Source organism: Culex pipiens, chromosome 2 (genome assembly GCF_016801865.2).
Source record: "Culex pipiens pallens isolate TS chromosome 2, TS_CPP_V2, whole genome shotgun sequence".
In the NCBI taxonomy this organism is placed as follows: Eukaryota; Metazoa; Arthropoda; class Insecta; order Diptera; family Culicidae; genus Culex; species Culex pipiens.
Window position 1 is genome coordinate 136,156,658 of NC_068938.1, and position 23,440 is coordinate 136,180,097.

Here is a 23,440-nt window from a genome sequence, read left to right on the forward strand (position 1 = left end):
GGGTTTGTTCAAATATTACGTCCAGGCCCTTTTGAAATGTTAATTTTGATTCAAAAAATCAAAAATATTGTTTTCGAAAAGATTGGAAAATTTCACGAATGTTTTATTTTCTAACATTGGAAATCGGACCATTTCTTTTTCTTTAAGCAATTCTGCAATGCCTCTTAGACAATTTTATAGCAATTTTCTAAACCATTAAAAAACTTTATTTTCAGAAATGGTCACTAATTGACATGGTCATTATTAAAAAAAAAAATCGAAAAGCTGCAAATATTTCGCTGTAATAAAACTTTCGGTGGCTATGTCTTGAAAGCGGGGCTTGTATCAATAAATTTCGATTGCAAATTCTATTTTACATAAAAAATGGGTCAAAAAAATTTTATGTATAAAATTTAGAAATTTCAAAAAATCACTATTTTTTCAAAGTTTTATAACTCGGCGGCAAAATTTTTGACCATACTTCTCTATGACTAAGGCTACCAACTGTACGGATTTTTTCCTTACCGTACGGATTTTCGACCTTCTCCGCGGATTTTTAACAGGCCGGAATTTTTGTACGGAATTTTTCGCATAATACGGATTTGTACGGAATTTTAACAACTTTTTAAAAATTTCATTGCTTTTTTGATTGGGCCAAAGCTTTCTCTAATTAGATATTTTTATTTAACTGTCAGTTTGATTTTAAAGGGATAATTTGCATAATTTTCCGGGTTTTCCTCAGTTCAAACTTGATTGCCAATGATTGTTCTTTTCAAAATCCTTACAAAACATATTTATTAAATTAAAGATCAAATTTTGGCTTGTGAAAACCTTGTGTTGTGCTTGTATTTATAGGAACTTTCCAATATCAGATCAAATTTTGGCTTGTGAAAACCTTGTGTTGTGCTTGTATTTATAGGATCTCTAGAAATGTTTTCGTGAAAACACTAACAGCGATATTATTCGTAAAAGCAAACTTGACATTTCGTTAACAAAAATATTTTTAATTCCCAAATTCCAAACTTATCTAAATAATTCCTTGACAGTTTTTGTTATACCATGGTGTCATATCGGTAAAGTACACTCAACCCCCGGTGGTTGGTCACTTTTTCGTTTGACACTTTTTTAGTTTGTACCCCGTTGGTTGGTCAAAGTCAAACTAAAAAGTGACGAACTGTCACTTTTTACACGGCGCTCACGCACACTATCAAAACAAACGTTTGGTAGTGTGTGTGAACTCCGTCTAAAAGGGGTGTCAAACTAAAAAGTGACCCCGTTCGTTTGACAACAGTTGGTGTCAAACCATCGGGGTTTGAGTGTATACGGATTTTGGCTCAGCAAGAGTTGGTAACCTTATCTATGACTCAAAAGTAGCGGGTTTCTGTCCCCTGAAACATATAAAATAAATCTCGAAAATAATAAAATTACGTATTTCGGGAAATTGAGTTTTTGTAAATAAAAAGATATTTAAAAAATTCGGCATTTTCCCCCGTGTACCTATTTTTTCTGAATATTCCTAAACAATAGTAGTAAGTATTATTTGCGGAATGAATGACACCAAATTGATCAGAAAATTCATTCAAAATTTACAGATTGAGCATGAGCATGAGCATGAGAGACCACCCATGGTTGTCCTTCTCCGTTGCTGAACAGGACCATAATATGCCATCAGCACAACCGGTCACACGCTTCAACGATCAAATCTAGAGTAAATTTTCAAAACAACCTATCCCTCATGGGTTTCCTATGCAGATAAGACCTTTTGAAAATTTAATCGAGAAATGATGTTTCCCTTATCAACAGCATGCATGAATGCGCTGAAAAGATAAAACATCACGATCATCAAAACTAGAGCCGGTGCGAATAGGAAACAGTCGTTGGCCACCAACGGCGCCCGCCATGTCAGTTTGTAGATCTCGAGGGAATGGGACGGGAATGTTAGTTAGCACAGGCTGCTACCAAGGGTGGGTTCTATACGATATCCACACCCCCGCGTGTGCCGGAAAACTACTTCTACTTGGGATTTTGTTAGTGGGTAAGGGTAATGGCCAGGATTCAACATAAAGGATGATGATGCGACCCAATAATCAATAAATTTTGTTTAATGGTGTGATGTATTATGCATTCTCAAGGCAATCAGTCGGAGTATGCGGATGAGACTATTCCCGGTTATTTGGTGTTGAGTTTAGCATAAATGATTCAATCTTAGACAGCCGGCTGTGGAAAGATAAAACCAACTAAAATGCGAAAACGCGAAACCGCCCGGATCGAAATACACGCACAATCGGGGGGACAACAAAGACGGAAACGGCAACGAAAATCCTGCGTGAGGACCGCGACGCACACCGTTCAAATTCTCCAACGCAACTGTCAAACATCCCGAAACCGCCCGGATCGAAATACACGCACAATCGGGGGGACAACAAAGACGGAAACGGCAACGAAAATCCTGCGTGATGACCGCGACGCACACCGTTCAAATTCTCCAACGCAGCTGTCAAACATCCCGAAACCGCCCGGATCGAAATTCACGCACAATCGGGGGGACAACAAAGACGGAAACGGCAACGAAAATCCTGCGTGAGGACCGCGACGCACACCGTTTAAATTCTCCAACGCAACTGTCAAACATCCCGAAACCGCCCGGATCGAAATACACGCACAATCGGGGGGACAACAAAGACGGAAACGGCAACGAAAATCCTGCGTGATGACCGCGACGCACACCGTTCAAATTCTCCAACGCAACTGTCAAACATCCCGAAACCGCCCGGATCGAAATACACGCACAATCGGGGGGACAACAAAGACGGAAACGGCAACGAAAATCCTGCGTGATGACCGCGACGCACACCGTTCAAATTCTCCAACGCAACTGTCAAACATCCCGAAACCGCCCGGATCGAAATACACGCACAATCGGGGGGACAACAAAGACGGAAACGGCAACGAAAATCCTGCGTGATGACCGCGACGCATTCCAGTTTGACAGCTTGCTCAGAGCAGACGTGTGTCTTTTGAGCGCGTTTTTGACGGTGTTTTTTTTTTAACTTTCGCCGACGGCCATGGCGGCGGCCGCGACGGCGGAGAGTGAGTGGACGGAGCATAGGGCTGAGGATGGAAGGCCGTTCTACTGGAACGCGGCCATGAAGAAAAGTGTGTGGGAGAAACCGGACGGGTTCCAACCCAAAACGCAGGCGGCGACGGGCATGGAGGTGGAAGACTCCGAAGGAGGAGGAGAGAACGGGGGCGAATTTCGTCCCGTGATCAAGGTTCGGCGCAGGAATGCTAAGGAGGAGATCAACGTCGGCGATGGTGGCAACGACGGCGATGTGGAGAAACTGCTCAGCAACAACAAGTTCAGCCCGCTAGCGGAGGAGAGCAATAACAACAACAATGCGAACCCAGCAGCAGAAAAAACCATCCCCGTGGTACCAGCAACCGGCAAGTCGGCCGGGGAGAAGAAACAGCCGCCGCTGGTGGTGAAAGAAACGAGCTTCGCCCGCCTTGCGAAGGTGATGTCGTCATGTGATGTCCAGCCGGAACACAAACTGACGCGGTACGGCACCAAAATTACGTGCTTCTCGAGCGACGACTTCGACACGGTGCAAGCTCACCTGAAGAAGAACAAGGTGCAGTTCTATACGCACGGAAAGCGCAGTGCGAGACCGCACCGGGTAGTAATGCGAGGTCTCCCGAACGCGGAACCGGATTACATCAAGGAGCTGCTCAAGACGGAACATCAGCTGGACGTCTTGGCAGTACACGCCATCAGGCGGAAGCAGCAGCTTCCCGCCATCGATGAGACGCCTTTCATCGTGCTCTTCCCCAAGGGGCACACCAATTTGAAAGAGTTGAGTAGCAAGGTAAAGAAAGTGGGATCAGTCGTCGTCCGGTGGGTGGCCTACCGGAACAAAGAACCGCACGTGACCCAGTGCAAGAACTGCTTGCAGTTCGGTCACGGAACCAGTAACTGCCATCTCAAGCCCAGGTGCAGCAGCTGTGGGGGTGCCCACAGCACGGAAAAGTGCAAAGCAGAAGAAACGGAAGCCAAGAAGTGTGTCAACTGCTCTGGATCTCACGAGGGTCTGGACCGCAGCTGTCCCAAACGTGTGCAGTTCATCCAGTCGAGGCAGCAGGCGTCCACGCCGAAGCCACCAGCATGGAAGAAGGACAAACAGACCCCGGCAGGAGCCGCGTTCACCGCGGCGGATTTTCCTCCGCTACCTGAAGCGGTGCCGTCCGTTGAACCGGAAAATAAACATCCTCGTCCCGCAGGAAGAAGTCGAGAAGATACTGGCGCCGGCGCCGGTGCAACCCCGAAGGAGCAACAAGGCGAACGGAAGCTGTACAGCGAGTCGGAGCTGTGGGCCATTTACCGAGAATACCGAGTACGCTTGAGGCAGTGCAAGACACCCGAGGAACAGATTGATGTGATCGCACACTTGCTGACACATGGCACGAGCAAATGATCATCTAATTCAGTTACGGTTTTTTTTTCTTTTCTTTTATTATTTTCTGTACTATTGATCCTCGGTCCTAACCTGGTCACAGCACCTAAAAGGACCTAATAAAAATAAGTTATGAACAAAAAAAAAAAAAATGACCGCGACGCACACCGTTCAAATTCTCCAACGCAACTCAGATCAGAAAATTCATTCAAAATTTACAGATTTTCGATTTTTTAACGTAGGGGCAGGGGGGGCAGAATGGACCGCCTAAGGAATTGCACCAAAAACCATAGAAAAACATAAAAATTTATGAATCCAGTGTAGTAGGCTTATGCTTTGGAATGTTCCCTTCAATGTTGTATACTTGGTTGATGAAATTTTTTTACTTAAAACTATTTTTGAGCCACTTTAAAAAAAAAGTTTTTTCGACTAACTTTCCAGGGTGCGGGGCAGAACGGACCACCCTGCGGGGCAGAATGGGCCACCTCAGAAAACAAGCCATTTCTTCTAAAACAACGTTGAAGGGTGATAAGAAATTACTTGAAGGACCTTTCCACTATAGTTTCCATGAAATTTGATCACTTTTATAAAAATAGTAACTTAAAAAACAAAGATTTTTGAAAATAGTGTAAATATGTCGAAAAAACACACTATTTTTACAACTAAGCGTCGAAACAACTAAAAAATCAACTTTTGTTGCATTAAACGTGATTTGTGAAGCTACCAGGAGTCAAATAATCCATTTAGCTCAAATTTTTAACTTTTGATTGTTTTTAAAAGGCAGGAAAAGGGTGGTCCATTCTGCCCCCAAGTGGATTTTAATTTAACACTTCCACCACCAAGCCTCTAAATGATTTTAAGGTTCCGTTGTTGTTTGTATACCTTGGTAGTAACATCTAGTATCGTTATAAGCATTGAGCAAACTTTTTCAAACAATCCAACTTTTCAGAAAGCTTATTTAAAAACCTCGAAATAAACAACATTTGCGTGGTTTTTCTAATAAATTTACATTTTTGCTCATAATTCGAAAATACAATGAATTCAAACGTCGTTTTCGGTATGGTGAAGTTATTTGACGTCCTTTATAACACCCTTGCCTTACAGTTGGTCTAAATCCATTCTAAAGCCCAAAACCAAGGGTGGCCCATTCTGCCCCCATGGTCCATTCTGCCCCCCCTGCCCCTACCATTTTTGTATGGACCAAAATAGTATGGAGACTTGTATGGGTAAACCAATGACACAAATTGCTTCTTTGGCCATAGGAAAGGCCCTAACCAAGGTTGAGCCAAATAAAACAATAAAAAAATGGTCAAAATCGCATAGAAAAAAAATGATGGTAATATTCATCAGGAAATGGTGACAGATTTTGTGGCAAAAAAAATGTGTAATATTACATCAGGAATTGGTGAATTTTCTTCAGTTTCTGATGAATATTCATCAGGTTCACATTTTTACACATTTTTTGAGTAATATTACTAAAAAAATGAGTAATATTCAACCAACCAAATTTTCAACATTCCAAAATTCAACTTTTTTTTTGCTGTGCGGCTGATTTCCTATAGAATTGTCATATGCATTCACAGAAAAAAAAAAAATTTTGGAATGTTGAAAATTTGGTAGGTTGAATATTACCTCTTTTTTTTGAGTAATATTACATAAAAAATGTGTAAAAATGTGAACCTGATGAATATTCATCAAAAACTGATGAAAATTCATCATTTTCTGGGGTAAAATTAATCAAGACTCCGCCTCCCGGGTCTCCTAAGTGTGAAGGTATGGGCACGGGGAGAGGGCACCGAATACCTATATTTTACACTTAGAATTTTTTGCGTCCGCCTCGGGATTCGAACAGGCGACCTCTGGATTGTGAGTCCAGTGCGCGGTCCGATTGATCCACAAAGGCAGACAAATATCGTAGGCTATTTATTATATTTCGGTAAAATTTTCTAAGCTTATCAATTTGAAATGCTCAAATGTTCTTTTTTTATTTTGTTTAGAAAATTATTCACCGAAAACTAGAAAACTTTTTTTTTGTATTTATTTAGGACCTTTTAACTTTGAGTCTTTCGGGTCCTGTTTATGAATCTTTACACTTTTCCATACATGTCAGCAGCTTTAAAAATTTTAACACATTTTTCGCCATATCTCGATCATCAGCCAAGGCTTCCCTGACGTTGGATGGTACTCCAGCTCTGCGTCTCTGCTCTTCAAACTCAGGGCATTCCGCTAAGATGTGTTTACTAGAAAACTGAAAAATAAGAGTTTGAAAACTTTTAAGTGGTGTTCGAATATGGGCATCAATGCTATTTAGGGTTTTCCAAATATATTGATGAGAAAGTTGTAATAGACACCCCACAACCTTTAACTTACCGCAATAGATCAAAGTCATATTCGCAGTGGGGTGCGGGACATTTCGCCGAATGGACATTTCGCCGAATTAAAAAAATGGTTTGAGAATACTTCTGTGAGTTTTTGCATTCTTTCAAACATTAATCGTTCTTTGTTTTAGCTTTTGGTAATTTTAATGTTTTTATGTCTGTGTTTACCTTTAATTTCAATCTTTTATTTTAATTCGGAGAAATGTCCATTCGGCGAAACGTACCAGATCCCTTTCAAAAGAACCGCGGCTCTTTTTTGTGAACCGGCTCTTAAAGCGGCTTGCTCTCTTTTTGCTCACCTCTACCTTTAATTGCTCTAATAAAAATAAGCTTTATCGCTGTGAACAATAATATCAACAATTTAAGCTCAATTTTAGGACCCAATTGTTGGTAACGGCCAAAATTGTTATATTGTTGTTTACCCGTATGTCGCAAAATAGCCTTAGCTTTTTATGGCAGTAACGTAAGTAAGATTTTATAGCATTTTACTTGCATGCGCAAGGAGGAATGCACCAATCACTGAAGTGGTTTAAGTATCGTTTTTTTAAATTTTATTACATAAAATTTAATATTTAATGTATTCCAAGCAGAATAAAGCTCACCGACCATTTGAAGCTCAGCTCTTATCGAGTTGTCAAGCAAGCTTTCAAATGCCATCTTGCTGAGCTTTGTTCTACTTGCAAGTTGCATACATTTGGGTGCTTCCCATCACTTCCTTTGCAGTGGAGACCCACGGTGCCATTACAATCGTAGGTATTCAGCGTCTCCATCGTTGATAAGATGTTTCTTTTCTAGCCTTCTTTCAATATTTCTATAAATTGAGAATCACCGTGAAGTTGCATTTGCAACAGCTTACCATTTATTCGCGCTAATATGTATAACTACAGTTTATCCACAAGTTACAAAAAAGAATGTGGTTGTATGTGTGTTGTGCGTTGTAAATTTGTTAGCTATTTTGATTGCTTTTGAGCATTAGTATCACGTTTTATGTTTCGTTTAATGTTTGTTGCAAGATATGGAACGTTCGTAACAAGGAATAGAGTTTGTATAGTATAAGGAAAACAATTAAAATAGTCAACATTGCGGTAGAAGCACCTTCGCTAACGCTATCAAGTAAATTTCAGTATACTAGCCAATGAGCAAATAGTGTGATCGCGGTTATTGCCTTTTTCCCCCAACTAAATAGTAAAAGTAAAGTAACATTCACTTTGCTGCGCTATTAGATAGCATTGCCTAAATTCGTAAATATATTTAAGTGTAAAGACAAAAAATGGTGTGTGTGTTTAAAATATGATATGTGTGTGTGCTGCGGGTGAGTTGCTAACGTTCTTTGCTACATAAGTATTACAATTGTTTTTAACGACTAAGCCATAAAGTACGGGTTGGCGCCTAGAACTTCGACAGATAGTTTGAGCCGAGATGTTTAAGTAAAACCGAGATTAAGTAAATGACGAGCAACGTCGAGATGGTGATGGTCATCCAGCCGAGGAAGGTGATCTCGGTTTGGGGCGGATGGACGTGATCGTGCAGTCCCAGCCAGCCGCCCTTTTCCACCAGCCATGCGCTCAGATCTTCCTCGATCACGTCCGTGGTGCCCTCGATCAGCTGCTGCAGATAGTCGTAGTGTTCCTGGCGGACACAGTCCACCGCGAGCCCCCCAGCGATGGCAAACAGCGAGATCACTTTGCCCCAGGTGATGTCCGTCTTGAAGAGATCTTTGGCCACCACGTGCAGCAGGTAGCACACGGAGTCCGGTTCGGTCAGCTCACCCCACGGCTCCAGCGAGATCTGCCGGCTCACGTTTGTGTAAAGGCGCGGGTGCATCCGTTCCAGCTCTTCGCCCATTCCGTTCAGCACCGGGAAGGTCTCCCGGACGACCACACAGCTGGGCGGAACGAATTCCATCGTACTGCGCAGCCGCTGCAAGATCTTGCGATTTAGCAGGCCCGACCGCTTGAGCCGGGCGCGAATGTACTCGCCGCAGAGACATTTGCCCTGGAAGGAGAGGGGGTAAACTTTTAGTGTGCAGTTCTCTGGAAAATTTGCATTGAAATGTTTATTGATTTTTTTTTAAATTTCTCTCTTAATACAAAATTAGTTGTTGTTTGTATATCACGCTATATCAGGAGAAAGGTTATATTTAACCATTTATCTTCTCAAAATTCGCTATAACAGCTTCTCGTATATGTTGAAAACTTGACTTTAAAGCTAAGGATAATTCAAAGCCATTCTATTCTTATACAATTTATATTATTTATTTTGCAAAAAAATCTTCATCTTTTCAAAGTTGGAGTTCAATGTGCGCAAAAGGAGTTGGTTTTGCGATTTTGTTTTACCAATAACCGTTCTCGAGTTATAGCGAGCGACATAATTGACAAAGCTTTTTGAAATTTTCATCAAACGATCGTATAATTTTTAGTCAAAGAGTTTTTTATAGTGAGAATTATTTTATTGGAAAAGGTCTGTATTCTTAACCAGCCAAAATATGAAATTCTCCCCTAATATACATTTTTTTATAGAATTCGGTAAAGTTTACTAAGTTTTCAACTGCTGTTCGGTGTTCACCGAAGAAACCCCACCGTGCGCACACCCGTGCGCCCACCGTGTCAACCGACAGTTGACAGCAGAACAAAAACGTCAAACGTCACCAGCAAAAGCGCGCGCGATCAGCGCGCTCGTCAGAACACGTCCAGTCGTCGAAGAGTGCAGACGCAACATCAGCAGCAGAAGAAAAGTGAAGTTTAGTGTAGTGAGATGCAGGAGGAAGAGTGAGAAGGAGAAATAAACAAAGAAAACCAAGTTCCCGGTGTTTTTCCTCTTCCTGCGGTCCCGCTGCCACAATCCATCATACAGTCCACTGAAACATATCGGCCAGCCCCGAACATGGTCCTTCGAACCGGATTTGTGAGCCGTTCCCGTTCAAGTCCACGGAAACCTCCAGAACATTCCAGTCCAAGCGCTCCTGATCAACGTTCCCTCACGCTACCTCTGCAGCCAACCGGATCTGAACGTAAGTCCAGCCGCGCACTTGCGTCGTCGGAATCCGGATTCCGGAAGTATCCGCCCCAGGAGCTTCCACCAAGTGGTTCAACCGAACTGCTTTTGTGGCTGTTGAAGGCAGGTGAGTGGATGCCCGAGCAAGTGTTCTCCTCTTCCCCACCATTTGCGTGTGCGGTCGAGTTTTCTTGAGAAGCACCACGTACGAATGTGTGTGCGTGTGCGTGTGTGTTTGTGAGGGTTGTCACACGTCAAAGAGACAAAAACAGTGCGTCGTCGTCCAACCGGAAGACGAACAAGCAGCAGATCCTTCCCAACCGGGAACAGGTTGCCATCGTGGGCTTTCCCGAACCAGCGGAAAGTGGCCATGGATCTAACCACAACCGAGAATCTTGAAGATGCGATCCGGCAGCTCCAGGAGGTAGAACAGAAGGTCGATTTCGTCGAAAATACGTTTCTGTGTCTACCGGAGCCGGTGTTGGCGCATCTTACAGTGCTTGAGGGCTTCCTAAGGGCAGCAAGAAGGGAACATAACAAGCGAAGACTACAGTTCGTATCACTTGTTCCGGAAGCCATCGAGCAAGTGGAGGAGGAAATGGACAAGTTTTGGATGCGCTACAAGGAAGTAAACTACACCCTGGCAATGAAGTTAGCTGCTGCAAAGCGATCTTCAGCTTCACCACCCGGCGAGGCAGACCAGATTGCCGCTGAAGCTTGGCTGACGCAGCAGTTTAAGGCTTGGGAGTCCCTCCAAGCGGACATCCCGGAGCATACCATCGAGTCCCAGCAGGCCAGGTCGCAAACCCTGGAATCCCAAGAGGTAGCCGCCCAAGACTGCCCTCTACCGACCGGCTCGAACCAACCGAGCTCGTGCAACTCCCAGCCAAGAGTGAAACCCGCCAAGAACGCGCGTGTGGACACCACGTCCAACGCTCTCGACGTGGCCAACCACGGGCCACAAGAACCAGCCGAGACGGTTGCTCCGGAGGACCATCCAGCGTCTACCGGAAGCCCGAAAGATGTCACCGCCAGCGCGAAGCACAACGAGCTGCTGCCAGTAGTGGTCTCGTGCCAAGTCCCGTGCCTTTTTCACCCAGACGGTGGATCGAAGGACGAATCCGATCCAAATCCAGCACAGGAACCCGAGACTGCAACCAGACCAGGTCGTGTCCAACCGGACAGCCTCCCTCAAGTGATGACCACCACGGAGTATGAACCGCTGCTGCCATCTGTGGCGAAGGCCCCAGACAAGTGTGGCCAACCTCGTTCTTGTCGTTTCCACCCGGATGTCGGCACCTTCCAGATCCAGTCCAAGATAAAGGCAATCCAAGTGACCTCCCAGAACGCACGCGACATCGATGCCATTCCTGAAGTAAGTGGGAAGCGAACCCTCGCTCCTGACAAACACTGCGTCGTTTGCAGGTCCCAGCAAGGTGAACCGTTCATCGAGAGCCGGCGCGAAGCATGGAAGCTGAGCGTTCCGCCGGACAAGACCTCAAGAGCCAAGCAAACCGTTCCGAGTGACCAACCTGGTCGCTCACAACCGTCCCTCGATAGCCGGCACAAAGGCGGGCATCCGTCTGTTCCGCCGGACAAGATCGTCAAAGTCGTTGAGTTACCTCAACCGGGGGGAGTATGTTCGGTGTTCACCGAAGAAACCCCACCGTGCGCACACCCGTGCGCCCACCGTGTCAACCGACAGTTGACAGCAGAACAAAAACGTCAAACGTCACCAGCAAAAGCGCGCGCGATCAGCGCGCTTGTCAGAACAAGTTCGAACGTCGAAGAGTAAAGACGCAACATCAACAGCAGAAGAAAAGTGAAGTTAGTGTAGTGAGATGCAGGAGGAAGAGTGAGAAGGAGAAATAAACAAAGAAAACCAAGTTCCCGGTGTTTTTCCTCTTCCTGCGGTCCCGCTGCCACAATCCATCATACAGTCCACTGAAACATATCGGCCAGCCCCGAACAACTGCTGAATAGTTCAGTAAACTGAAAAGTACTTAAATTGGGAAAAACTTACCGAACTTCGTTGATGAAGTTCATTATTGTTTATCGTACAACCGATTTTCGGTGATTTTTTTTTGTTTTTAACAACTTGTTTAATCTTTCAGTGACTCGCTCTGAAAATACGCAATATTAAGAGTGAGTTTTTAGCAATATGTTAATACACTGAATTAAATTACATTTCATTTATTAATTTTTTTCAAACGTCGCTGCATCATTTAGAGTATTACATTTTAGATGTAGAAAGCTTCAAATTAGGATATCGACCCGAGCAGGTGCAGATAACTGGAAAAGTTCAAGCTCTGTTATTGTCAGGAGGTCTGAACTTGTTATTTAAACATCCAGATTAGCTGTTATAATAAAAACAAAGATTTGTTCGAAAAAAAAATCATTCTCTTATGAAAAATTATTACAAGAAAATTCGATAACAGAGAAAAAAATGTTCCCGATAACTCAATTATATTTATTTTTTGCACTACTAAATAACTGATTTTGATATTGATTTCTCATTATTAGCTAATTATATCATTTTAATATTATTGCTTGGTTCCAATTAAAGCTTAAATTGGTATTTTCAAATGCAGAATAAAATCAGTAAACATTGGCTGACGGCAAGGATCCTGATTTTCGGTTCAAAGATCTGAAATCACTCACTCATCGCCGAGCGAATCTTTGCCGACTTGAGCTCGCAACCGTTCACGAGCGAACAATACTCTCAGGCTGAAAGCGACTTGCTCAATCGCTTCTCCCAGCGACACAAATACTTCGTGAATTTCTTTGCCCACTCCGTCCGTCGACCCGAGTCACAAACGAATACGTTCAGAGAGGAGAGAATCTAACAACATACCAGCTCGGCGCTCTTTTGGCCTGCACTACCACAGTTTGCCGTAAATTTGTATTTGGCATGATGGAAATTGCTTGTAACTGTGTCTTTGATGTCGTATTATCAACAAAATTGCAAAACATATTTCATATCATTGATTTTAAGCAGTTTCAAAAACTGAGTAAAACAAAGCCGGTCGCAAACAATTTCGACTCAGCGACTGAGCGACATAACGCAATCGGTCTCTCTGAACCATTCACTGTACAACCCGATTGAAGTGAGAGGGAGAGCAAAGAGAGAGTATTCTGTAGCGAATGGCGTGGAAGCGACAAACGGCAGGAAACGGTCAGAGGCTCTGACTCAGAGCAGTTTTTTGTGAGGACCCTTGGCTTACACATTTTATATTATGTCCTTGACAAAATTGGTCAAAATTTTCGCATAGTTCTAACCATATTTAGCAAAAAATAATAATAAAAATAATAAATTGGGTTATGGAAACTTAGAAAATGTTGGATCAAATTATTGATTTCCATATGGAAGTATATCAATAATTAAAAAAAACCAACCTGAAATTCTTTCACTTAAAAAAAAGTTACATAATTCACCTTTAGGTGGTTGGTGCCTTCCTCTCCCAGACTGCCTACAGACTTTTTGTCAAGATTGTACATACACCGCCGTGGGCAAACAGATTGAGGTTATGTAAATTTAGAGCATTTAGAGCTTGTTATTTTTAGATAGATAAGTCAGATCTTGAAAATTCTTAATCCACAAGAAAGTTCATTTCAGAATCTTTCTAAAAATATATAATATGGCAGGTTTTCATGCAAAAGCACCCTTTTTTTGCAAATTGTGAAATTTATATGCAGCAGTTTTTTAAGCATAACTTTTGATGTGCTTTACTAAATCTTATAAATTTTAATAGGGACTTATGGGTCTCCAAGACGAATCGAATGAGGCCAATACGGTCTAAATCGGCCAAGTCAGTGACGAGATATTCCAGTGACATTGATTCGGTACACATGTCTACATACAGTCAAACACACAGACATTTGCTCAGCTGGTGATTCTGAGTCGATATGTACAAATGAAGGTAGGTCTAGGAGGTCTAATTAAAAAGTTCATTTTTCGAGTGATTTTATAGCCTTTCCTCAGTAAGGTGAGGAAGGCAAAAATGTATAAAGGCCACATTTCATGGCCAAAAGAATTTTCTTGATAAAATTGGTTGAAATTTTCCCATAGTTCTGGCCATATTTTGCAGAATAAAAAAATCGCGAATTATGCAAAATAAAAAATATTAACAAATTGGGTTATGGTCAACATTTTACAATAGTTAAACTAAAATTTAACAATAAAAAATAAAAACAAATTAGGTTATGACTGATGATTGTTTTTTTTTAATGTTGGAATATCACATGAATAACGGGATCAATGATTGAATGATTTTCCATATTCCATACTTTGAGTTGTTATCACTTGTAGCACCAACGGGGTCAAAACTTACGCAAAGCACCAAGGGGGTAAAAAAAGTTGGAAATGCAACTTCAACCGGCTGTATCTCGGCGAAAACTAAACCGATTTGGATGATTCTTGTTGCATTCGATCCGGAAGAATGTTAAGAATCACCTCCAACAAGATCCAAAACAGATGCGTCTACCTTAAGTTATAATAAAAAAGTCATTTCCAACTTTTTTCCAAGGGTTGTATGAGCCGGTGAAAATGCATTTCCAACTTTTTTGACCCCGTTGGGGCTACAAGTGTTATTGTATTACTATCTAATAAGATCTGTTCAATAACAATTTTCAGACTAAGTGTTGGGGATGTTATTATTTTTTCTTCTCGTTACCGGTAATCATGATTTCTGATAATAAAATTAGATATTTTCACAGGACTTTTTATTGAAATGACCTCCGTTTTGTTATTACCACCTGCCCAGGGAAGCACTAATTTAGTTGATATGTATCTGTTCTTACCTAAAAATCGATCAAAAATATCAAAATATAGTGGAAGAACTTGTTTCAAACAGCAGTCCCAATTCGTCCCATGTGTCCCGATTCGCCCCAGGTGACGGAACCTCGACAATGACCCAAGAGGTGTTAAGGATTTTTTTCTTGTTCCGGGGATCCCTTGAAAAATTTCGGGCCATACTAAATAAAGTGGCTTCAGTGAAAGTTGACTTTATTCTACATTTCAATTCTACATTATTCAAAAGACGAATCAATCTGGCAAAATACTGCAATGATTCTTTCGAAATGCATCAACTTCATTCTGACTGACATCCAATGTATCTATTTGGCTAATTGGTGGAGATTAGTGGTGCTGAACCAGGAAGGAATGTTTAGAATCATTTCAAGAGTTTTGTTATGAGTCCTCTAGAATTCTTTTTCCAGGTTAGGCAACAGTTTGTCCAGATCGGCAAACTGTTTAGCATGGATGGTCTGAATAATTGCCTATAAGTTAACAGTTTATTCTTGAGACAAAGCATGGAATTCCTGTTAATAAATGGATACAAACATGTTTTATATTTGTTAACCTGGAGTCTCAATGCATTCCTTGCAAATGAGATAAAGATATTTCAAAATGATATTTCATTCAAACAAAAATACCGGAAAATTCAACATTCAAACGCTCAGAGAACCCTCTGCTCTGGATGACCTTGAGTATGATCGCCTCACCGGAAAACCAGTGAGTGCTTACATCTGGTGGTTCTACAGCGGCTCGCTGAGTTGTACGGTCAACCAGAGGCAGTGAAATGTGATCGTATTGATCGGTCATGGATCACTGGTTGACAAGCATGAGTAAAGATCACGAGAACTTACAATCAAACTAGTTAACCGTACTACCACGAGTTCGACTGTCTAATCCCTTATCTATATAGGGGAATCAAGCAATGTTTATGTGCCTTTCGATGTTTCTATTAAGCTCATCGAAAGCTTCAACAGCCGCGCTGCACCAGCCAGATGTTGATAAGAATAGCTCTAGCCATTCGGGCTCACCTGATTGATCACATCCTGGGTCGTGGTCAGATGGTGGATCGGACTCCGTCGGTTTGTCCAGCCGACGACGTTGGTGAACTTGTTGGTTGGCGTCTCGGACGACATTTCTACGGGCTAGTCTACCCGCTCCGAACTGGCCATTCGCTCCGGATCTCCGAACGGCTGCGATCACACACTGCAACAGGAACAACTGCGGACCGGAGCGCGGTCTGCGGACTCGGTTAGATAATCCTGGTCGTGACCAGCTGCAGCTGGTGAAACTCTGAGATGATCGTCGCGATCGTCGTCGCCGAGCTGGAGCTGTGCGCGATGACGGATCGTGCGCTAGTGTGAACTGTCAATGGGAAGGTATCATCAGGCGGTCAACCTGTGTCCAGCTACCGGAGCGCCGGGGGTCGATACCGACTGACGTCACAATCGTGATCGAGTGTGGTAACAATAATGCCAGGTGGTGGAGCATAATTACACCTGACAACCCACAATCACCCTCGTTGAGAAAATAATCCACGCGTAGCATCATTCATGGGTGAACCCTCGTAAGCGCACGTGTATGCGTGATAGCGCGCGCGTCCGCGATGTTCGATGTTTCCATGCGCGCGATCATTCGCGCCGTGAAAGATCGCGCGGCTGGAGTCGATTACGGCGCGGCAGTGCTGCCGTTTGGAGGGAGTTGTGCGTCGAAGGAATGGATGGAATTTGTTTGTTTTAATGTTAATCTGATATGAGCACCATGAATAAAGCGGTCTTGAACGACATTTTTAATGTTAATTTCTGCTATTCATTGCTTATAAAATAACTTTTTTGTTAATAAGTAGTTTGAAGTTAAGTTTTTCATATAAAACATAGACCATCGTTTCTCAACCGGTGGAGAGGAATTGGGTCATTCTTAGGAGGAAATGAGGATGCAAAAGAAAACCAATGTCTTAAAAAAAAAAATGTAATACTTTCTTTCAGAACTTTATATTTACAAACAAATAAAGATGTGAATAATGATGATGTTCAACTTTTTTTTCAAGAAATTTCATGTTCTTTATTTTTTTTAAGAGAGAACAGTTTCACTTCTGCAGGTTCTGATATTGTTTCAAAATGAGCAGTTCTTAAAAATTGTTGAAGAGATTTTTAAATAATTTTCTTGAACTCTTAAGTTTTGTTTGATCACGTAAGGCCGTTGCAAATATTTTTCAAAGTTTATGTCGCACCCCCCCCCTTCAAAATTGATCTGAAATTTTTCCAAAAAACTTCAAAATTTCCATGAAAATGGAAGTCTAAAATTATTTTTCGCAAAAAAAAAATAAAATTTTCGTCAGTATTTGGATATTTTGGATACTAATGATGGCCAAACATCTAGACTGGTGTATAATGCATTTTAAAACACTTTTTTCATAAAGTGTTGAAACCATGGATCGTAATTTCAATTTTTACACTTTTTTATTTTTTTGCCACCCCCTCGATTTTGGTCAGAGTCGAGGGACATAAACTTCAAAAAATATTTACAACGACCTAAAGTGCCTCAGTTTAAAAAAAGATTTATTTTTCAAAATTTCTGTCAATTTTGCGTTTATGTATTCTTTTAAACCTGAGAGATATTTGAAATATTTTTTTAAAAATAATTTGGGGTTTTTTCAAATAAAAATTGAGAAATTTCTAAGAGGTCAGTCGGGGTGACATTGGTTCTGGGGATGAGATTGCCCAAAAATGATTTTTAACGGATTTTACCATTTTTCAGGTTCATCTCAATGAATCTAAATTCTGTTAAAATGGTCGTGTAGGAGACACCTTACACAGCAAATTCTGATGTTCGGTTTCAGTTGATATTATAATGAAAACTGCACTACTGAACTTTTCAGTTAGTTTTTCGCTGAATTTCAGTTAAAATTTGTGTGGAGCTGTCAAAGTTTGCTGAAATTTCAGCAAGTTTTTATTTACTGAAAATTTCAGTAGTGCAGATTTCTGTAAATTTAACTGAATTCAGTAATGAGAAATTGGTGTGTAAGCTGACTTAGCTGAATAAAATCTCGTTCCTAGAACAAATCCTGTCATCCTGTCTAAAGTTGAGGTACTTTTTTGGCCAAAAAATAACTTTCGAAAAATCAACTTTTTAATATTTTTGTTAGAATCTAGAAAAGTACCTAAATGTTTGAAAATCACTTCTTCAAACATTGTAGCATTTCAATACAATTCCCTCGAACAAGAAACTGTGAGATGACTTGTTTGTACTATATCTTTGTATCACAACACCTTCCAAATGCTTTAAAAATAAAATAGATACTGATCAAAGGAGTCGTCCACTAAATATTCCACAATATTTGAGGTTCCAACTCCCTTACATGCCCCCCCCCTCCCCCTAATTTGTTAAACAAAGATAATAACGTAATTTTTAGTATGAAGCGTCATCTATGGAGTATGTCACACTAAAATCGGCAAAAATTAGCCCCCCCTCTCACCTATGCCACACTTTGATCAGTATCCATTGTGTGTGTGTGTGTGGTCCAATCCAATACCCGCTAACCGGTAGCGAAATTATGGGAAAGTATAGTTTGTATCAGACTTTGTATATGCCGAATGCTGATACAGCTTATCTCAGTCCCGGGTATTAGGTGGTGACAGCCCTCGCGCTGCTTCCAACGACCCATTTCAGAATGACAGAGCTCCTTGCGGTCCAATTCCGAGGTCGCTGGGCATTGTTCGGCCCCGCCTAAACATAGAAGCAAGCATCTGAAGGAAACTCGATCTATATTTAGACTTCCAATCCCCTCAGGCAAATCAGGGATCAGCGTGTATTTAATATGAGAAGAAGATAACATTGTTTCAACACTACGGATCAATTCACTGCTAGAGTGTAAACCTTCTGATGGCCGACTCCTTAACGTCCCAGACCACCAATCCAAAGGGGTGAGTTCGAATCCCACCTGATTCATTTTAGTTTTTATTCATATTCAAATTCCTGATTCTAAATTTCAAACGTACCGACCGGGAGATTTGATCCCTGAATCTTCTGCTTTGGAGACAGAAGCCGTAACCATTAAGCCACGGAGCCGGTTGAATGGGACGTGGTACTCTGTATGGCTTTTTGCGAGATGAGAACAGAGGACAACAATCATCTCAACGTTTCCACTTTACCCGGGCTAACGACCGGCAGTTCCAGTTCACAATGATTTCCCTTCATGTGTTAAAAACCACTTATGATTTTGGCACATATTCCGTTTGTCAGCGTTTCCTGTCATTACTGGCGGGCAGGGTTGTTAAAATATCAAAATATCAGCTCTCAGCAACTACAATTATCCCGCCTGAATATTCATGCCTCAAATACAACTGCTCTTCTCTCTTCATTGAAACTCTCAGCGCCGAACATAGCCGAACACGTTTTCGTGTTTACCCACTCGCGATTGACATTTTCCTTTTCTCTCTCATTCCCGCTTCCACGATCATCCTACCGCAACAGCGTTTAACCACAAAAGCCGCCACAAAACCAATTTCGCAAACGCAGTTTAACGGGACGTCATGCGTGGTCGGCTCCTAATCGCCATCTCGCGTTATCTCATTGCAGGTTTCGGAGAGATTGAGAGACTCAGCGGTGAGAGCGCATAGTCGAGGAAAAGGGGAAGAGTGATAGAGAGAGAATGACATCGCTGGGAATCACGAGACACAAGAAGAGATCTCACAAGCTATAGTGACGGCCGCTATACTCTCGGATATTTTTGGTGCAGAGATAATCTATTGATAGCTTTTTTATCACTCATTTGCAACACTGCTGGCGGAAAAAATCTACGTGGAATCAGCTGTGCATACCTCATGTGTGACAGGAATGCAGGTTAAGCGACTCCCACGGGCACACTTTGATCAGTATCCATTGTATCTAAAAGCATTTGGGAAGTGTTGTGCAACCGCAAAGTAACAGCAAGTAACGTGCGTCTCCATTTATATAGTTTATAGTTAAAAAACTGAAAATGAAAAAAATCGAAAATCCCTAGGTAAAATATTTTCTAGATCACAGAAAACGGACCACTTGAGCTACTTTTCAACGAAAAAATATTTTTTGCAATTCCGTCGTGAAACTACTTACTTTTCCTGTCATTCTTGAACGACGAAATAGCCTACTTTTCTGTACCAAAAATAACAGAATCGAATAGCAACACTTTTCAAAATAAATGCTGAAAAGTTCTACTTTTCAGCACTGAAATGTTCTACTTTTCAGCACTGAAATGGGTGCTGAAAAGTTGAACTTTTCAGCACTGGTTTCGAAAAGTAACACTTTTCAACATTTTTTTGATTTAAACGATTTATTGACAAAATACATGAAAATTCGACTTAAAATTTCACTCAATGGGTGTTTTTCGAAATTGCAAAAAATGTTGTATGGAACTCGTTGCAAAACTGGATTTTTTCAGCACTCGTCGTATTTATCCAACTCGGTGAACCTCGTTGGATAAATGTACGACTCGTGCTGAAAAAATCCTCTTTTTGCAACTTGTTGCATAAACTACTATTAAGTGCATTCAATTTTAATAATAATTGCCTTCCGCCATGGCGTGCTTCGGTAATCTGCCGATAGAATTATCGTATCTCGATAAGGATGAAGTTAGCGTTAATCGCCGTGAAAATAATATTTTTGCTGTAATGTAAAACATAACTGTAATTGGTTTAAAATACTGGAAAATGTGTTTAAAATTGTTAACAAAATATGAAGATTGGAATATTATTTTTTGGGTTTATTGGAAAAGGGGTCAGAATCTTAGAACAATATTTGTAAAGATCATGTTATCACCTTAAAAAAGGTTTCGGATTAATTAATGAAGTTTAAATAACAATAACAACCGTCACGTCACAAAATATTGACGTCATGACAAATTATAAAAAAAACATACATTCAAACAATAAAAATGAAGTAACATTTGTCAAAAATAATTTACACCTCAACGTCTAGAATCCCAATATTAATAGCAGTTGATTTTTTTGTGTTAGTCTGCTTGAATTGAGTTTAATCAAGCGGTTCCCATCCCATTAAAAAAAAACCCATGCGTTTATTCGGTTTATTGCAAGAAATCAAGCGCCTCCATTGAATCTCCTCAACAAATACAAACAAAATGTCTGTATGGGTGATTTAATGGAGGCTCTTGGTGTTTTACAATGAATGTATGGAAGCGCATGGTCTTTTTAATTTTGAGTTGTGTAAATGAGACATGATAACAATTTTTCAACAGTAAAAAAGAATGCATTATCATTATTCAAACATGTTGATATTGTAGAAAATTAGTTTTTAGTTTTTTTTTGGCAAAAATGTGATTCTGATATTGACGAAACAGTAAGCTAAAATTTGCAATGGTGGAACAAAGTTAATCTTTAGGATTTCTCACTCTATCAATAATAAAAAAAAACCATTATCTTTTCGCTATCCAAATGTATTTGGCCATAAATACAACCCTATCGTCTTCAACAAAAGCACAAACATGAACAAACACATCACCAAACTGGCGCCAACAAAACACCTTCCCGCGAAGGTGATCTCCTCCGGTGGTGGCCGAACCTTGTTCGCCAGGCCAACCTGTGAAATAGGGAAATTGATTTTGAGTAAGACGATCTTGCAAATAAATGATCAACTACACCCACCCAACCCCCATTCTCCGAGATCCACGTGACCAGCTCGTCCTCGATGACGTCTGCCACGCCTTCGATCAGCTTTGGCAGGTAGTCCGGGTGGCCCTGGCGGACACAGTCGACCGAGAGGCCCCCGGCAATGGCAAACAGCGACACGACCTTGCCCCAGGTGATGTCCGCCTTGAACAGGTCCCGGGCGATCGCACTCAGCAGCACGGGTGCCGTTTCGGGCGTTTTGAGCTCACCGCGGCCAAAGCGCGTCAACTGGCGGGCGATTCCGGTGTACACGCGGGGGTACATCCGCTCCAGCTCGTCACCGACCTGCGGGATTAAAATTGAAGGGTTAGTAAGGGTCTTGGAGGAGTTCTTTTGAGGTTATGTTACACTTAGCAGCGCTGGGAACACCTCGCGGACAACGTGAATCGAGGGCGTTCCGACGATGCTGCGGATCCGTTGCAGTCCCAACTTCCGGTTGAACACGCCGGACTTTTTCAGCCGACACCGGATGTACTGGCCGCACAGGCACTTGCCCTGGGTGATGATGTCCTGCGAGGGGAGAACCGGTTGCTTCCAGCCGATCGTGCTGGACAACTTGCGGGTGACCACATCGCTGACGTTGCTAAGTCGTCGTCGGGCCGCGGATGCTGCGGTGCTGGTTGGTTGGAGCGATCCCGAGTGGAGTGTTCCCGAGGGATGGTGGTCCCCGTGTAGGACGGTGGAGTGAAAGCTAGCCGGAAAGCTGAACTTTCGTCGCGCTAGAACCGGAGCACTGAGTCGATCCGTTGGAAACAGGTGATGGTGATGGTTCAGGTTATTGTTGTTGAGGTTATGGTTTGAAGAGGTGGTTGTGGTGGTGGTCGGAGGTGCTTCCGCGGTCATCATGATTCGTGCTGAGGAGACTTCAATGCCTGCAATCGAGAGAGCAAAGAAAACGGGGATTGTCACTTAAAAATCTATTTTTTATGCAAATCAGCAGCGTGGTAGTAATCAATTTCGCATTTAATTATGTGTTTCAGAAGTTTACATTTAATTACGGGTGCGACTAAACAAACCCGCTCGGAGATTGATTAATATTTCTTATCGTTTCATCTTAATCATACCACACGATAGAGCAAACTTCCTTCGCCGATGCCGTTGCATTTAGTGATTTTGCATGCGCTTGGGGCATCCCACGCGACTATGTTGCGTTTGATGGCGTGTGGTCTGAACTTACTTTAATTCATGTATCAAATTTAACGAATGAGCTCAAATTTGAAATTTAGCCTAGTGATGAGTTAATCTTTGATTCCAGGGTTAGCACCGGGGGTACCTGGATTTGGACCACCCTAATTACATGCATTTTTGAAATGTCAAAAAGTAAATAACCCTTTTTTTAGAATGTAATATTTTGTGAACCCTTTAACTAACTTATACTATTAACCACATCATGTAGCTTAGTGGCAAAGCATCCGCTTATTATGCGAAAGATCGGAAGTTCAATCTCCTGCTCAGAAAAACACAACCTCGTCTGTTGTGTGCTATCTTGTGACAACGACCATTTAGTACTTTTCGAGATAATCGATTTTTAAAGTTTGATGATAAATATTTTCAAAACTATGAATGATAGAGCCAAACTTTTTGAAGCGATCGGTTCGTATACTATCGCTTAACAAACGCTCCAAGTTTCAACTAATTTGGTTACACCAATTAAAAGATACAGTAAATTATGTAAACAAAAATCTGAAAAGCACGTGTCACAAGTGTGTTTCGAAAGTAAAATTGTACTACGTGTCACAAGTGTGCACAGAATTCCAATACAAACTAAAATAGGCTTAATTCAATAGTTTAACCGACTTAATCAATATATTTTGAAAAACAAAAGATTGCATTGCCTTTAGAAAGTGTGTATCATCATAAATTTGTGAAAAACAAGAAAATTTTTCCACATTTTCCAACAACATGTATGACGTGTCACAAGTGTGCACGATCATTTTGATGATAAATTGGTCTATGTCACAAGTGTGTATTGCGATATCCGGGAAACGGAAGTGAGTTTCCAAAATCGGGTTAAAGCATCTTGTAGTGTTTGTTAAGTATAGCAAAACGTCGTCATTAACTCATTTTCGATCAAAATGGTCTATGTCACAAGATAGCACACAGCTGACGACCTGTAACCGTATGCCTTCTGGCTTTGATTTGCCTAATGTAAGCTCCATCTGTGTGCTTTAATATTATGTTGTT

The 23,440-nt window shown here is 41.6% G+C and overlaps 2 protein-coding genes and 1 long non-coding RNA gene across 6 annotated transcripts in view; all 3 read right to left on the minus strand.

The window, feature by feature from the left end:
• Positions 1-506: 506 nt before the first annotated feature.
• On the minus strand, positions 507-1,339 carry LOC128093038 (uncharacterized). The gene is made up of 2 exons (XR_008212187.1): positions 875-1,339; positions 507-810 (listed from the first exon to the last, which is right to left on the minus strand). It is a non-coding gene; the product is annotated as an uncharacterized LOC128093038 (long non-coding RNA).
• Positions 1,340-7,810: 6,471 nt separating this feature from the next.
• LOC120417593 (bcl-2-related ovarian killer protein) lies at positions 7,811-16,087 on the minus strand. The gene is made up of 2 exons (XM_039579705.2): positions 15,626-16,087; positions 7,811-8,803 (listed from the first exon to the last, which is right to left on the minus strand). The coding sequence occupies exons 1-2, from the start codon at positions 15,728-15,730 to the stop codon at positions 8,198-8,200; spliced, it is 711 nt and encodes a 236-aa protein (XP_039435639.1). The 5' UTR covers positions 15,731-16,087; the 3' UTR covers positions 7,811-8,197.
• Positions 16,088-21,011: 4,924 nt separating this feature from the next.
• LOC120417572 (uncharacterized) overlaps positions 21,012-23,440 on the minus strand; it is a 76,965-nt gene continuing 74,536 nt past the window's right edge. For all 4 annotated transcript variants that reach the window (XM_039579680.2, XM_039579677.2, XM_052708468.1 and 1 more), the window contains exons 3-5: positions 21,605-22,128; positions 21,233-21,541; positions 21,012-21,167 (exon numbers count right to left, since the gene is read on the minus strand). In XM_039579680.2, the coding sequence (XP_039435614.1) occupies positions 21,015-21,167; positions 21,233-21,541; positions 21,605-22,128 (986 nt within the window). In that variant the 3' untranslated portion in view covers positions 21,012-21,014. The remainder of the gene's footprint in view (positions 21,168-21,232; positions 21,542-21,604; positions 22,129-23,440) is intronic.

What these genes read in the sequence shown, in the direction of transcription:
- LOC120417593 (XM_039579705.2), bottom strand. Translation starts at nt 15,730, where the DNA reads ATGTCGTCCGAGACGCCAACCAACAAGTTCACCAACGTCGTCGGCTGG. An exon ending in CCCAGGATGTGATCAATCAG is followed by an intron (nt 8,804 to 15,625) that starts GTGAGCCCGAAT and finishes CTCTCCTTCCAG; the next exon opens with GGCAAATGTCTCTGCGGCGA.